The sequence below is a fragment of the Nothoprocta perdicaria genome, unplaced genomic scaffold, assembly GCF_003342845.1.
Source record: "Nothoprocta perdicaria isolate Ctin4 unplaced genomic scaffold, notPer1 scaffold_281, whole genome shotgun sequence".
Taxonomy (NCBI): Eukaryota; Metazoa; Chordata; class Aves; order Tinamiformes; family Tinamidae; genus Nothoprocta; species Nothoprocta perdicaria.
Window position 1 is genome coordinate 575675 of NW_020455512.1, and position 16270 is coordinate 591944.

Below are 16270 nucleotides of genomic sequence, written 5' to 3' on the forward strand. Positions count from 1 at the left end.
TTGTTTCCAAATAACAAGAAGTGGCAAATTTTCAAGGGAGGAGCACAGAGAAATGAGTCTGGTAGATGTCAGAGGCTGTCCTGGGCCAAGAGTCACCTGAGGGTACCTGGGCCGTGCTGCAAATGCCGTGTTCTGGGTTCTCCCTCTGCTGGTTAAAAAACAGAGAACAAAAAATATCCAACAACTTGGCCAAAAAATCACAATTGCAACAACAAGGAGCAGTTAGTAACTGTGGTTCCAAGCTGGTGGGTTTTGTGGCTTATACCTAAAACATCAGCCCTTTTCCCAGGTGTGGCCACACAGCACAAGTGGCTTGTGTCTTCTCAGGTGTGAGGAGCAAAATGCAACTCTCTTCTTTTAGCACCCCAGTCTATCCAAAGTCTTTTTGCTTTGTCCCATGAGACAAAATGTTTTCTGTATGACAGAGGAAGAAGGCAAAATGTTTGCAATATTTGCTAAGAAAATATAGACTACCTGACAGAAATCTGGGATCCAGAGACTGGGTCATTGCCCTGTTACTTACTGTAAATAAGACAAGTGTACTCCAGAAGAATTTTAAAAATACTGATAATATTTTGGAGCAGAGCTCAAAGGTGCTGATGGCTGGAGGCTTAATGTTGCAGGAGGTGCTGGCTGCTGAATAGCAGCAGGCCTCCTGCACCCGTACACTGGCTTTGTAGAAGTACCAGTGGCTGCCAAGACTTCCCACAAGAGATGACCAAGTGGTGTTTTCCTTGTGCTTTCCTTTTGCAGCCTCTGCCCTTGCATGGCCATCCCGTGCAGGGCAGAAGAGCTCTGTGTTTCAGGGTTTCCAATGTAACACAGTGCGCTCCGGCAGCGCGGGTTCGCGTGCTCATGGGCTCCTCTGCCCACCCACGTTTATGGGGAAGCAGCAGTAGTGCAGTGGTAGCTGTCTGAGAGCTAAGAAAAGCTAAGAGCCTCCAACAGCAGTGCTGTTTGAGCTCGAGCAGTTTTGCAGCTCAGACCTTCCCACTGAGGTCTGAAAGAAATCAGCCCTCCTGATTTTGGTGTTGCATCCGGGAGGGCAAGCTGGAGCAGGCCGCCGCATGGGTATGCGCCTTCTGCCGTGCCTCTTGCTGCATGCCCTGCCCACGCACGTCCCCCAGCTTCCACGTGCATGCAAGCATGTAGATTGCAGCAGTGCCAACGCGTTTCTGTGCCCCAAGGACACTGATTTGTCCGGCGGACGGCCGCGTTGCGGTGCAGTGTGTTCCTGCAGCCTTCCCGCCTCACCTTTGTTGTGTAACATTCAGTTTCGCACAGTTTGGCCGTTGCCCCGTACGAGCCAATAACCAGAATGCTTCCTGAGTGTAGCTTTCCTCGTGTGCCACTGCGTTGAAGTGCTAGCCCTCGAGCTGCCGAAGGGCTGACATGTCGTTTTTCTGCTCTCCATCTAGGGCGGCGTAAATACGAGCATACGGCACGGAGGCATCTACGTGAAAGCCATCATTCCCAAGGGAGCAGCTGAAGCGGACGGCAGGATAGAAAAAGGTGCTATTTTACTTCTCTTGGCGTGGGCTGTTCTCAATGTGGAAAGCAGAGGAGTGAATTTGGCTGCCTCTGTAGGGAGCTAGGAGGGATCCGCTGTGGCCTAGAAGCTCAAAACTCGCTTTGGTCCCGCTCACTTAGTCATGTGTCACTGCGTTTGCATGTGTCACTTGAAATATTGTCTCCCCAAAGTGGAATGTGACAATAACGAGCGGTTCACAGGGCCACGGAGCACATGAATGGCCAAGAAATGCTCAGTGCTGGAGACTTGATAGCCAATTCCACAGCTCACGAAGGGAAGAATATTAACCCAAAATAGGAAGCAACTGTAAAGCCAACACAAAATGGCTCCAATTTTGGAGAAAAAAATACTAAGTACATTGCAGGAATTGATTTTTTTTAGTACAGCCTGTGTTAGTGGAGAGTGCTGATCAGTGTCAGCTGTGAAGAGAGAAGGGCTTTGTATTAGCAGTGGCCTGCTGGGTAACTTGATGCAGAAAATGGGGACAATTGCTACGGCTTTGCTTGTTTGGAAGGCAGCCCCCGTTTCTTACTGACATGTAGATTCCCAGTATGGGCTAGGACTTGTTTTTATTAAAGATTCTGTGTCAATTATCAAAGCATTGCTCTGATAGGGATCACCAGCTTTCACGTGGAATTGTCTCGAAGCACTTCAGATCGGAAGTTCTGCTCTTTCCTCAGAGTATGGGGTGGTGGGAGAATTTCCTTCAGTAACTGTGAAGGGGTTTGTGTGCCATGAATGTTTTCTAGAGCGTGTTCCGCTTAATTTGTGCTCAGTTATTTGTCATTTCCTTCTAGGTGACCGCGTGCTCTCGGTCAATGGGATTAGCTTGGAAGGCGCTACCCATAAGCAAGCAGTGGAGACGCTGAGGAACACTGGGCAGGTGAGCAGCTCAATGTCTTGGACTCTTAACCCCTCATGGCCTTATTTGAAGTAAACCTTTTCTCACTTGCTGTTGGCAAATACCTCACAAGTCAGTCTCTGTGTGGCGGAACTTCTCACGGCCATTAAAATGCTGAACAATATAAGGAAATGTGAGGGAGGGAGGTATCTGGGAAGTTAATAGTATACTACGCAGTTTAGGACCCTGGCAGGTTAGAACCAAGTGTGTACCCTAGTTGGTACCATTTCCACAAGCAGTGCAAGTTAACAGGAGAATGCTTCCTTTCTTTAGGTGGTGCATCTGCTGTTGGAAAAGGGGCAGCTCTCGGGAGCCAGGGGCCACGCTCCAGTGACACCGCAGTGCACGCCGCCCCACGAGCTGGCGCAGGGCGAGCCCCACGAGAAGCCAGCACCAAAAACTGCAAATGCCAAGGACTACAGCTTTGTCACTGCAGGTCAGCTGGTGTAGGAGAACTGTCTGGTCCTTTAAAAGCACCTTCTAGACTTGGTAACTCTTCTGTTGGATATCTTCTGTAGAATAGACAGAAAACCAGGAGACAGCAGCTGGAAATTTATTCCAAACTGGTGCACGTACTGCAGTCTCTGTCCTTGTGCTGTTGCATTGCTTTGAGGCTTTCTTTTGAGATTTCAGTAACTCCATGACTCTTAACTGTTTCCTTTTTTGCTGCTGTTTGATGCTTCCCAGTTTCCTCAGGAAAAGCTTCTGCAGAGGATGCTTCCCCTTTCTTGCAGGACAGGGTTGTAACAAGGCTGCGGTAAGAGGTGCTGCCAGCTCTGTTGCTGTTCAAGACAGACGCCAAAAGGAGCTTGAGGGACTTCCACATCCTGCTGCTCCTGTGTCTCGATGAGAACAGATAAAAAGCGTGACAGCCACTGTGCTGTAGGAAATGATCTGTTCCTCTTCCTTTTGCAGAGAACACCTTTGAGGTCAAGTTGCTGAAGAACAGCTCGGGCCTCGGCTTCAGTTTCTGCCGTGAAGACAACCTCACCCCTGAGCAACTGGGCTCGACTATTGTGAGGGTGAAAAAGCTCTTCCCTGGACAGCCTGCGGCGGAAAGCGGGCAGATAGAAATCGGGGATGTCATTCTGAAAGTGAACGGGGCATCACTGAAGGGTTTATCCCAGCAGGTTGGTGCTCTCTGCTGTTGATCTGGGGAGTGGAACTCTTGCCGTACAAATCCTCCAAGTTCTGCGGTCTGTCTCTAATACTGAATCTAACTGTGTCCATAGGAGGTCATCTCTGCTCTGAGAGGAACATCTCCAGAAGTTTCTCTTCTCCTTTGTCGGCCGCCACCTGGGATTCTACCAGACATTGATCCTTCTTTGTTGGTGAGTCTTGGGCATGGGTATATATTTTTTTAATTGGTATTGGTGGGTTAGTTAACGAAATGCAACTTGGACTGGAAAGATGGGGTGGAAGAGGGGCTTGTAGGTGATTCCTGTGGTAAATTCCTCAAGAGTGTCCAACAGAATTAATAGAGATGTGAAAAGGAAGAAAAGAAATCAGATTTTTCTAATCTAACACATGTAAAGAGTTGTACTTAAAACAATTTTAGTGTGTTTTAAACCATGGCCATTTATATATATGTATTTGTGCGTCTCTGTGTGTCTGTTTCTATTTCAGCAAAAGAGAATTGGGATAGAATTAGAGAGGAGTTCACATCTGTAAGATGGATAATAAAAGAAAGAAAGTATAATATGGAAAATAGTCTGTAATTTGTGAAGCTATTTTGATTCATTTATTTGAAAAGTAAAAACAGTTGAAGTATCGTCACAGAAACTTAAATTTACAAACTTAAAAATATGGCAAGAAAAAGAGACATGCACATGAATAAAGCACTGGTGCAAAAAAATAATTCTGTAATGAACCGTTTGTAGTCCAGAGTGATTTTAATGTAATAATAGATATAGTAAGAAATAATAGGCAAACAACAGCTTTGTTCACGCATCACGGTGATGGGTGAATGCACAAGCATGAGAATTTGACAAATTGAGGCATTAATGATGCCCTAGAACTTCGTGGGTTTTTAATTGGCATATTTTTAAGGGGTTTATGGGATTATTGACAAACTTGTTTATGAGTTTTAACTGAACATAACCATTTGGCTGAACAGTCCCCAATCTGGGTAGATTAGGATAGTTTTTGTTGTCTATTATTTTGACTTAAGATGTTGCCTACTTGACTTTATTATGACATGTGTTTATTATGACTTGGACTCGACAACAATCATCCTCAGGGTATTTTGGTTGTGAGGAATTTGAGGGTGATTGCTGAGATGGCTACTGGGCAAATGTCAGGACATCTGCCAACTGGCTTCCCAAGACTTAAGCCAAGCATATATTAGTTTTCCTTCCATGATTTTGCGGTTGCTTAGCAGCATATGCTTGTAAGTTCTGTATACTTGTTATGGCAAATGTGTCCTGAGCTCAGTGAAACTGCTGTGATGCATTCACATAATGAAGACAACATTGAAACGGAAGAAGCCATTGATTTAACTGGGTTTAGGAAGTTGATGCAGTCTTTGCAATTTTTTCCTACTGTGAAAACTGCAGTTTGGTGCACTAAATGTCCTTGTTCTCTGTAGACGCCCATCCATTCACCCCAACAAGTATTTCCAGACGTCAGCAAAGAAGTTACCAGTCTATCAAATGGAGAACAAGGCGACAGCTCAGATGAGAATGAAACTACTGATCCGAGCAGCAAAAGGCTCAAATCTCCTTCTAGGAGAGACAGCTACAGTGACAGCAGTGGGAGCGGTGAAGAGGAGGTGGTGGATTCCCCCGCGCCCGTGGGCCCTGACTGGAGTTCAACACTCTACCAGAGCTCTGATGAAGGCCACGGGCCATCCGAGACGCACAGCGGGCGCCAAGAGGCTTTTCGCACCATCCTCTATGCTGCTCATGAGCCCTCGAGCAAGTCGGAGTCTGAGGACAGGTAGGCTGCTCAGAGGGATCCTTGAGATGTTGCGGAAGGTGTGGACTAAAAACATTTTATTGGGCCAACTCATGGAAGTTCAAAGGCTTCTTATTTATTTATTTATTTATTTCTACATTCAAGTCAATAATTATTCAAACAGTCTTTTATTAGTAACAGTTGTATTGTAAGACTACCCAATAATACTAAAAACATTGCAGTGATTTTTCCTTGTTTTTTTTTTTCTCTTCTTGTAGCAGTCTGCCACTGGATTTGCCGCCGATCCCAACCTGTAGAACTGTTCCTGATGTGACCACGTCAATTTTAATAAACGACTCACATGCGAGTCCTGCTCCTGAGCTGACTCCACACCTGGGAGGAATGACATTATTGAGTCAGTTGGAAAAAAGTACTGAAGAATATGAGCCAGTAAGTTCCTATTCCTATCTGGCAGCAATGTGAATGTACTTATTGCTGTGGCTGATGGATGTGATTGGGAGCAACTCCACAGAAGCCACGCATATTGATTTATAGATGGCATAGCTGAAGGTTATATCTGCACTGCATGGGGGTGGGACACAGGTCTTGCCAGCAGCGGTCACTTACTTCACAGTGTGCCAGCTGTAATCACTGGATTGTAACTGCTCGCACAAGTGTTTGCAGATGTTTTCGGTCTGACCTTGAGGGGTTTATGTAGCATCACTGTTCCACTAAAATATGAACTCCCAGTCTGTGAAGGCTAAATTTGGCTTAATTGTACGTGCAGAATTGGAGCGTGTTGGAATCAGTTACATAACGAGTTCCTCTGCGTGCGCGTGCATCCCTGTGTCTGTATGCCCATGCTCACACATCTGTTTTGTGTGTCCCGTTTCCATCTGGAATTTGGCATTAAATACATCAGCACCTTGACAACTTTCTCAGGTTCAGCTTAGGTCCTCATCTCTACTTTATCCTCACCAAGATTCTCTTTTGTTGTTTGAAGATCATTCTAGCAGTCTTCATTTCCTTGACGTGCTCAGATTGTTTCTATTTGTCTACATTGTAAAGCGTTCTTTTCTTCCCCTAGGAAGTAGAGCTCCAAGTTACCATGACCAAGTCAGAAAAGGGCAGTCTGGGCTTCACAGTGACCAAAGGAAATGATAACATTGGCTGCTACATTCACGATATCGTTCAGGATCCTGCCAAAAGTGATGGGAGACTGCGACCTGGAGACCGCCTCATAAAAGTGAGAGAAGTAGCATTTCCACAAACAGGAACAGCATCAAAAGGACAACTTGGGAGATTTAAAATAATCTTCTTGGCTAACATACTGTTAGGAAGTAAAAATTTTAAAAAATCCCACTGTCAGGTTAAGCAGTTAGGTAGTGATATCATGTAATTGAGGTGTTCTTAATTACAGTATTAGTTTCTGATGCAGTGCAAACTTACAAGAAGGGCTTCTGGTCACTCCGAGTAGTCCTCATGATGAGTATAACACAGGACATGAGTTTCAGTCATGAGGGCTAAATTAGGGCTTCGAAAACCTTTTTCTTGAAATCTTGAAGACTTTTTTCTTCAACTTGGATAAATACCTACTAATGTGGATTAGGTTCTGAGTCAGGCTTTCAGATCTGAGCTTAAAAAGGGATAACATCTTTGTTGTTGTTGTTAAGAGGAACAAATTACATACCTTTTGAATATGCTTAACATCGGGACTATGAACTGCTTTCCTTACTTGTGACACTTGAGTTACCTGTGTGTGTTCTCTCTCTCTGGATAACCACAGTGAGCTGCAACTGTTGTCATATGGAAAATCTGTTATTTTGTCCTTTAATGTGAAATGGCATCAGTAGGAGTGATAGCAACTCTGTTTCCTCACTAACAGTAACTCTGCTACTTGGAGCATAACCGGGAAGTTTCTGGTGTTTTCATCTTGACAGGTTAATGACATGGATGTCACTAACATGAGTCACACAGATGCAGTGAATTTTCTGCGAGCCGCCCCGAAGACTGTCAGGCTGGTGCTGGGACGTGTTTTGGAGCTGCCCAAGATGCCAGTGTTGCCTCACTTACTGCCTGATATTACGCTGACATGCCATAAGGAAGAGCTGGGTAAGACCAAGTTATCTTACTTCTGGATCTAATGAAGAATGATTTTCTTGGTCTGATTTTGAAAGAAACAAAAAAACAAGTTAGTTACAAAGAAGGAACACGCTTTTCTCTTGTTTTTCTTCCTGCACAGGTCTGTCTTTATCAGGCGGGCATGACAGCCTTTACCAAGTTGTGTATATCAGTGACATCCTCCCCAAATCAGCTGCTGCCAGAGATGAGAGTCTCCATGCATTAGATATTATCCATTACATTAATGGAGTAAGCACGCAGGGGATGACTCTGAAAGAAGCCAAAAGGATGTTGGAAACCTCCTTTCCTAAAGTGGTGCTCAAAGTGACCAGGTATATTTTGACAGAAAATGCTTGCCTGTGACTTGGTTTTCCTCACATGATTGCATTAATATATGGATAAAACATGTTCCTGGCATGACAGCTGATTGACCAGAGTGGTAATAAGTGGCATATTCTTCAGGGCTGACCCGGTAAAGACCATAGATTCTCAGGTTTTGTACTTGTCACCTCCCTGGTTTGTGGAGCTTACGCATTTCAAATTCAACTGGTCAAATTATCCTTTTCTTTAAAACACTCTTTCCTGGCTTTTCTTTTCCTGAAAAAGAAAAAAGGCTTTCCTTTTGCTAGTTCCTTTTTTTTTCTTTTTTATTTCCCTACCACATAACTGTTTCACTGCACACAGTGTAATTGCAAAGACTGTTCAGTAAAACTGTTTCTGATTAAAGAAAAAAATAGTCATAGTGCTCTAGCTGTGTGCTCGGTTTTCAGACAAGGAGGGGACTCCATCTTTAAATTGGAATTTCACAGAGTTCTAGATTTTGAGCTCTAGCCTAAGACTGTGAGATTAAATCTTTGAGTCTAGCATGAAGGCTTAGGGGTCTTGCTGTCAGACACTGATGTGGATATGTCTGCCTAGCATGGTTTTATTTATTTATATTTTTAATATAAAATTGTCTGTAAACATTTCTTTTCGTAGAGATGGTCACCCAGTGCTTCCAAAATCCAAAAGCCCTGATGGCTGCAATTCGTGGTCACTGAAAGCTAACGGTAAGGATTGCTTGCTCGCCTACTGCAAGTGACATTTGTGTATGTTAGTTAAGATTGGAGGAACTGATAGGGGCCTTGGGATTTCAATCTAGTCTGGTTGCTGTGCTGCAACTCTGCACACCAAAATCAGCTTCAGCAGATACTGGCTGGAGCTTTCCTCTAAAAACTCGATTAAAAGACATTCTGTGGTCATTCTATAGTCATTTTGTGATTCCCCGTTCCTTGCTATTCAAAATTTTTCTCTAATATCCAACTATTAGTATGCAGTCACTCAGCCACTACTGTGGCAGTGCCTGACAAACAGGCCAAAATGCAACTCACTGCACAATCTAAACATCTTGTTTCTTTAATAAAAGTAACCGATGGGGATAATTTAATTACTGTGAAAATATCTCTGTTGAGTGTGTTTTTCTTCCCTCCTGCTTCCCTCACCACCTTTCCACCACCCTCTGCTTTTGCCTAGGCTGCTCCCCTGGTGATCACTGCAGTAAAGCAGAAACGACAGCTGATGCTTATGGGCCCAAGGTAGGTGCTATTCTGTGGTGTGCAATTTCACTCTATTTTTTGCTGAGTCCTCTGTTTAATAAGGGTTGCTTGCTGCTAAAATAGAGTGGCAAACTCCTAAAAAGTTATATTTTGCTGTGCTTTGCTCCACTAGGTAAACGGCAATGGCATCCCTGAAGTGCCTCACACAAACACGGAAAATCATACCCATCAAACAAAAGGATTAATGAATCTCACAGGGTACAAAGATGTCCCTTCCCTTGACTTTACCAATCAGATAGCAGATTTGCCTAAGCACAGTGACAAGTCAGGTAAGAAGAGATGAGCTTGGGGCAGCATTATTTGGTTTTTACTTCACAGTACAAGAGGAAGAAGGCAGTAGCACTGCTGAACAGGTTCAGCGGAGTTGAGGTTAGGCTGGCAATCAGTTTTAGCACCTCATCTCCAGGTGCTGTACTTCTGCTGGAGAAGGATAATTTGATGTTGGAAGTAGATGCCAGAAATGAGATCCTTTATAGGAGTGAAGTGAAGGAGGAAGAAGATGGTGACAGATGGAATTTATGCCTTAAAAGGAAGTATAAAACTTGCGTATAAAACTTGCAGTTTTATGCCATTTCCTTTTAGAAACAGAGATTCCAGATGATGAGTATTATGATGAAGATGACCACAATGAAGTCGTTCAGTATCTGTTGGACGTTGTCGATGAGGAAGCCCAGAACCTTTTAAATCGCAATAATGCCACGTTGGAGGCCCAGACCTTGCTACATCTCAAGAAGGCTGCGTCAGATGATCATCTGCCAGGTACTGAGAGACATGGAAAAAGAGATCAATAGCACCAAAACACCTCTTGAAAAAAAATGCTGAGTAAGCATTGAACGTAGTAAGGTGAGGGTTTTCCCAATGAGAACTCAGATAAATGTTTACTCCATCCATTGAAGTGTAGATGCAGTTCGGAAATTTGTTTGGTAAATCTGAATTTTGCTCCCAGTAATCTGGGAAAAATGCATCCTGTTGCATAATACTTTTGTGAGCGACATGAGTGTTTAGATGCTGGTTTTGCACATGCAGTCAGACCTCTAAGTTTCTCTGACTGCAAACTGCAGACCTTGGAAATGCGTGGAGATTTCCCCAAAACCAAGCCCTGTGCCAGGCTGCACCGTCTCTCTTCCGTAAGCGTCAAAGCTCTCAGCACCTTCTTCTGTTCGTATTGCATTGTTAGGAGTGAAGGTGCCACTGAGGCCCTCTGCACTTTCTATTTTTGTGGTTATGTGAGAGGTGGAAAGTTGCACCCTTTCTGAATGGAAAGGAAGCAGAAAGAAGCCTTCCTTTTTTTGTCCTTTAGAAACTGTCCCCTAACAATATTGTTCTGTATCTTCTGGGTTTGTTTCTCTGTTAGAGGTGAATGGGAAGCTGACGGAGGACAAATCGGAAGATACAGACTGTGATGGATCATCTTTACCTGAAGACTTTTCAGAGGTGAGATGGCACAAAGCCGATAGGCCTTTGGCTGCTGATTACCCTTTCTTGGACACTTCCTTTCTAATTAGAATTTTCTTTATTTGCAAAGAACTTGTTGAAATAATCTTATGTGCGTTGTTGATGGAAACTGTCTTTGTCAGTGGTAGCTGTGAACACCATACATAAGTTTATTTTTGAGGTAGTGTCTAATTATTTGGTGACAAATTAACTGTGCAAGAACTAAGCAGAGACTTAGTACAAGCTGTTTCTAATGTATAAGGCAAGAAGTGTTTTTTTTTTTTTTTTTTTTTTTTTGAGGGGAGCAGATTGGCTTGATGCTCACTCAAATGAAGGAACACATCATGATGAATAACGTGTAGATTTATCTGTCCAGAATGTCAACGTGAGAATTCTTCTCTCTGAGCTGACTTAGTAGATGTCTAAGTGTTTTGAATCTCATAATTTAGATTAGCAGACATCGGTCCATGCAGCCCATCCTGGCTGTTGCAGCTTTCTTTCCAGTAATAGAGCTGAGTGTCACATCAGAAATATGTCTTGGTGTCGGCAGTCTCAAGCTGATCCCAAAGTAAACCTCTTTGAAGACACTGATAGAAGATATTCCAAGGTAGCCTGATAAATATAAATCACTTTGAGCCTTTGTCCTTCTCAAAAAAAAAATTGAAGGATCTTGTTTTCTGCTGAGTCTTCTATTGAGGAATGCAGATGTATGACTAACTACCATTTACACATAAAGCCCTGTTCTGTTCTGCATCGGAGTGGGTGTCCTGATAGGAAGCACATATGGGGCATTTATGTTCACCGTTGAGTTGTCCTCACTAAAAGATTTAAGTACTTATGAGTTGGATACATTTTAGGTGGTTCTACTGCTGCCATGAGGCTTTTGTCCTCATTTTCAGGAGGGCCTCTCTGCAATACTCCGTATTCCACCCTCTCTTAGTTTAAGGGTAGGGAGGTGGCCAGAAGAGCAATGTCTTTAAACTAGGTCCCTTTGAGAATTGCTCCATTCTCTATTTGTTCACATAGGTTAAAAATTACTATGGATGCATGTTATATTGATCTTACTGTAGTTTGAATTATTTCTTTCCCTAGCCAACGCATATAAATGGTTGTGAAGAACATTGTCAAGCACAAGCTACCCCAGAGAGGTAAGACTTTCTTTCTGGTGCTGGTTAAAAGCAAACACATACAATGTCAAAGCTCTGAAGAGGGTTATATCATAATACAAACAAATATAAAATACTTGGGCAGTGTCTTTCCAGATTGCTTTCTGTCCGCTCTGGTTAGAGATTGCAAGAGGTTGCAATTTGCCTGAGTGTTAGTTATTGTATGATTTACCACAGAGAATTTAAATAATTAGTACAATGTTAACTGGAGCTTTAATTTGAGAAAAAAAAAAAACCAGTTCCCATGAATATGGTCTTCAGTTTTCATCTTAACAAGCTACCTTCATGTGTTTTCTCCTGATTGTGCACACTGCCCCCATTATCTACCAATATCTACCAATTACCTACCAGTCTACCTTGTTGTGCACAGTGCCCCCATTATCTACCAATCCATCTGTTCCTACTTGAGTCTTTAGAGGCTTTTTGTATGGAAAAATAAGGATAAACCTGGCCAAGTGATTGTCTGTCCCTTTGAGCCATCTGTTTCAGTCTTGGAAATTCCCTTGAAAATTCTTGTCTCTGTGCTAGGTAGTTCTAATTCTCAGTCTTAAGTAATGCTTCAGCCAAGATGCATATACTTTTTACTCCTTTTCATTAACTTCTGGGGAAACTTAGTTAAAATCTTGGCATGAAAAATGGCGTTATAACATATAAATACCTGATATGTTCACCATCACATTCAACAATCCTAGAAAATCTGCTATTGAAAGTGGATCTTCTAATGCATAGGTATGAATTTGGGAAGGGTGCAGTTGTGTTTCTGAGTGTAGTTTGACTGCTTTGCCTTGGAAATATAATTACAGTGGAAAAAATACTACGAAGAGAAATTATATATCTTCTCAACTGTTTTCCTGCTCTTATCTTTTTCCAAACTCCATTATTCTCAAGATGACCTGTATGCATCCAGTCCAGAATGCTGCCAATTATAACTTACTTTCTGGCAGTGCTTTGGATTCCAAATGTGTTGGACATCTCCAGGTATTCTTTTTTACTTCCATTTCTTGTCATTTTTAGGTCACCTCCACAACCTTCTTTGAGCCAAGCAGATGAAGATGAAATCACGTGGGGAAGTGATGAACTGCCAATTGAATCCATAAACCCAGACCGTGTACATAAAGGCAAGAGCTTCATTAAATAATCCGTGCAAAATTAAGGAGTACATTAAATACACAGAATGTCAGAAGTGTGTTTACAAATGTCTTGGATACGCTTTGAGGGTTTAATTCTGATTATGACAGTTCATAGGAGCAGTGTTGGACGTGTAGTTGGAATTGAAGCCAGCCGTGAGATTGTTCTCTGTGTTATCTATTCTTCCATATTATAAACTTGACAGCAGCTCTAACAACACGAGATGTTTTGTGGTGTTTGACCACAGCAATTTTGCTGCTTTTGCTTTGTTTATTTTTGCATGTTGAACAAATGGGTCATCTGTGTAGTGCCCAGGATGTATATATGGATTCTAGAGGTAGGAGGCCGTAAAAAGTGGCAAAAATATCATTTCCCTCAAGGGTGCTTTATTAGGCATGGCTTCTTATAGAAAGTGTGATAATGGTATATGAGTTGGGCATACCTGACAAGAAAACTGTATACAGCATGACAAGGAAATAGTAACACTGGGCTGTTCGTGACGTTTCTGTGGCTTAGCTATTTATGGGAACATGAGAATCGTCTTGCTCTTCTTTCAGATTGCCTTTTAGTGACAAATGAAGAGATCTCTGCACTCCCTACTGTGAAAGTGCTTCCTGGAGGCAAGTACACAGGAGCCAGGTTAAAGTCTGTCATCAGGATGCTGCGGGGATTGCTGGAACAGGGTGTCCCTTCCAAAGAGATTGAAGTAAGTAACAGTCTGTCCTTTTAAGCCCTTTTTCTAAAAATTTGCTTTTTAGCTGTACGAAATGGTTAGAGCTGAATGGTTGATTCATCACTGCCTAAAACACTGCAGCTCTTCAAAGGAGTGGAAAAAACTTATGTGTCTCCCTTCCCCTGCCAGCAGCTGAGAGAGAAGATTAGGATGAGTTGCACCTCAATTCAGAAGTGAGATACACTTGATTATTTCTGGAAAATCCTTAAATAAGTGAAGGAATGTGAAGTAAGCAGACATAGAGAAGACTAAATAACTGCCACTACAAAACCCAGCTGCTGCAGTGGAGAAACTGAAAGCAGTGTGGGGGCTTTTTTTTTTTTTTTTTTTTTTTTTAAACTAGCCAACTGTTTGGGCATCTCTTCTTTGGGAAGAAGGAACTGAAGTATTCACTGGGTAACAGTTCCCTCTCCCTCACTGCTCCCAACATTCCCCCAAGTGTTGGGTTTTCGTAGCTAGGGAAGGTCAGATTTGGTTCTCTGAGTGAACTATTTTGCATATACACATTAGTGTTTTTTCCCCTTTTATGTCTGTTTGAGACGGGGTTGTATAACTGCTCCTAACATGGATTTTTGGTCAGTACATTTTACTGAATGTGTAATTGCTTGTTTGCAGAATCTTCAAGAGTTAAAACCTTTGGATCAGTGTTTGATCGGGCAAGCAAAAGAGAACAGGAGAAAGAACAGATACAAAAACATACTTCCATGTAAGTCCCAATCTGACATTCAGTGCCATTATTTTGTCTCCATCCATACGGGCCGAGGGATCGGATCTGAAGAAACACACTGATTCTCAGTTGTAGTTCTGTTGCTGTGTGGTCAAAAAACAAAAACAAAAAACCCAAAATATCTGCTGCTTGTTTTCTAAATGTTCATAAAGATTTCAGGATCAGCGAGCAAAAGACTAATGTAGTAAGTAGAGATGGATATTTAAAGGTTTTTTTTGGTTATTTCAGCTCATCTTCCCTGAAAGAGGATGAGATACATGTGAATGTCTGAAGCCAGACAACTTTCTTCCATTTTACCCATGTAAATTTGATAGAACAGATATATCCAGTGTGGTCAGTAATCTTTCTGCATCCAAACTGTGTCTGCCTCAGCTGATTCTGTGTGTGTTGGGATTGCAGATGATACCACCAGGGTCCCTCTCGGGGTTGATGGGGGATACATCAATGCCAGCTTCATCCGCATGCCCGTAGGGACCGAAGAGTTCGTTTACATTGCGTGCCAAGGGCCCCTGCCGACGACTGTGGCAGACTTCTGGCAAATGGTTTGGGAGCAAGACTGCACTGTGATCGCCATGATGACTCAGGAGGTTGAAGGGGAAAAGATAAAGTGCCAGCGTTATTGGCCAGATGTGCTCAATAAAACCATCATGATAAACGATAGACTGCGGCTCGCGCTTGTGAGGCTGCAGCAGCTGAAGGGCTTTGTTGTCAGAGTGCTGGAGCTCGAGGAGATCCAAGTAAGTGAATCGAGTTCTCGTGCACGCACAGGATTTGAGTGCTCACGTTTTTGGCTTCGCGACTCTCCCTTGCCTGCTTTCAGTCACGATGTCTACGCTAAGCTGTAACTTGGGGAGTTCTCCTTGAAGAGTGCTCCTCTTGATGAGTGCTGTTAGGCCAGGCTTCCATGTTAGAGCTTGTGCTGCTCCGAGACATGTACAGGAGAAGGCCTTTGGTCCTGGAGATGTTTTAATGATGTTAACAAGATGTTAAATGTGGTTCCCTAGATACCTTTGGCCACAGAAACAGAAAGATCTCTAATAACTTAGTCTGGCTGGTTCATTACTTGGTGTGGTTAGTGCAGTCTGCACAGTGAGTCTCTCATACTGTTTAATTACCTGCAGCTTTCTTTCAGGATAGCTGCTTGTTTCTATTATTTTATTGCAATTCAGAATGCCTATAACCTGATCTGGACAAATCCTCCTTCCTGCGACTGATGCTTTCAGGAATTTACCTGTTCCCTTGCTTTCTTGGGGTGTGCTACTTTGTCATTGTGTTCTGAAACCTCAGACAGGGCAGGTGCGGCACATCTCGCACCTCAACTTCGTCGCCTGGCCGGACCACGACACCCCTTCGCAGCCCGATGACCTGCTCACGTTCATCTCCTACATGCGGCGCGTGCACCGAGCGGGGCCCATCGTAACCCACTGCAGCGCCGGCATCGGCCGCTCCGGGACCCTCATCTGTATAGACGTTGTCCTGGGGCTCATCAGCAGGGATCTTGAGGTGAGTACCCGAGGGGAGGGACTAAGCCGTGCTTTGGGCTTGACTGACCTGGGAGGAATGTGAGGCGGAACTTCTTTGCTGTGAGGGGAACAGAGCCCTGGCACAGGCTGCCCAGGGAGGTTGTGGAGTCTCCTTCTCTGGAGGTCCTCAGAACCCGCCTGGATGCCGCCCTGTGCCCCGTGCTCTGGGAGTCCCTGCTGGAGCAGGGGGGTTGGACTAGATGATCTCTAAAGATCCCTTCCAACCTCAACCATCTTTCTGTGAACTGTGTTCCAGGGAAGGTGTTCACTTATTTTAAAGAGTTGGATCCCAGCCTCAGTGACAATGTTACTTCTGCGTTTAAAGCAGATTGTCAGAGACTCAAGGTGTGCAAATGCTAGAGCCTGAAATAGTGGTCTAATAAAATACATTTTCTGGCACAACCGAAGATGCATTTTCTGTGATCCACAAGAGGGTGCTACTTTCCTATGCCTGTCACCTTCAAGGAGCTGGCATGGCAAAACCCTTTGTGGACTTTCAGAGCAAGTTAACTCTCA

At 43.5% G+C, this 16270-nt stretch overlaps 1 protein-coding gene across 5 annotated transcripts in view; it reads left to right on the top strand.

The window, feature by feature from the left end:
• PTPN13 (protein tyrosine phosphatase, non-receptor type 13) overlaps positions 1–16270 on the top strand; it is an 87322-nt gene that overhangs the window by 69752 nt on the left and 1300 nt on the right. For 4 of the 5 annotated variants that reach the window (XM_026041295.1, XM_026041298.1, XM_026041299.1 and 1 more), the window contains exons 26-46: positions 1419–1512; positions 2329–2414; positions 2706–2868; positions 3348–3562; positions 3665–3763; positions 5020–5369; positions 5606–5777; positions 6415–6573; positions 7268–7439; positions 7570–7780; positions 8427–8497; positions 8961–9022; positions 9156–9312; positions 9626–9802; positions 10398–10477; positions 11570–11625; positions 12658–12761; positions 13329–13477; positions 14120–14210; positions 14631–14968; positions 15519–15734. In XM_026041295.1, coding sequence (XP_025897080.1) covers positions 1419–1512; positions 2329–2414; positions 2706–2868; positions 3348–3562; positions 3665–3763; positions 5020–5369; positions 5606–5777; positions 6415–6573; positions 7268–7439; positions 7570–7780; positions 8427–8497; positions 8961–9022; positions 9156–9312; positions 9626–9802; positions 10398–10477; positions 11570–11625; positions 12658–12761; positions 13329–13477; positions 14120–14210; positions 14631–14968; positions 15519–15734 — 3222 coding nt within the window. The remainder of the gene's footprint in view (positions 1–1418; positions 1513–2328; positions 2415–2705; positions 2869–3347; positions 3563–3664; positions 3764–5019; positions 5370–5605; positions 5778–6414; positions 6574–7267; positions 7440–7569; positions 7781–8426; positions 8498–8960; positions 9023–9155; positions 9313–9625; positions 9803–10397; positions 10478–11569; positions 11626–12657; positions 12762–13328; positions 13478–14119; positions 14211–14630; positions 14969–15518; positions 15735–16270) is intronic. The other variant, XM_026041297.1, reaches the window with a different exon arrangement.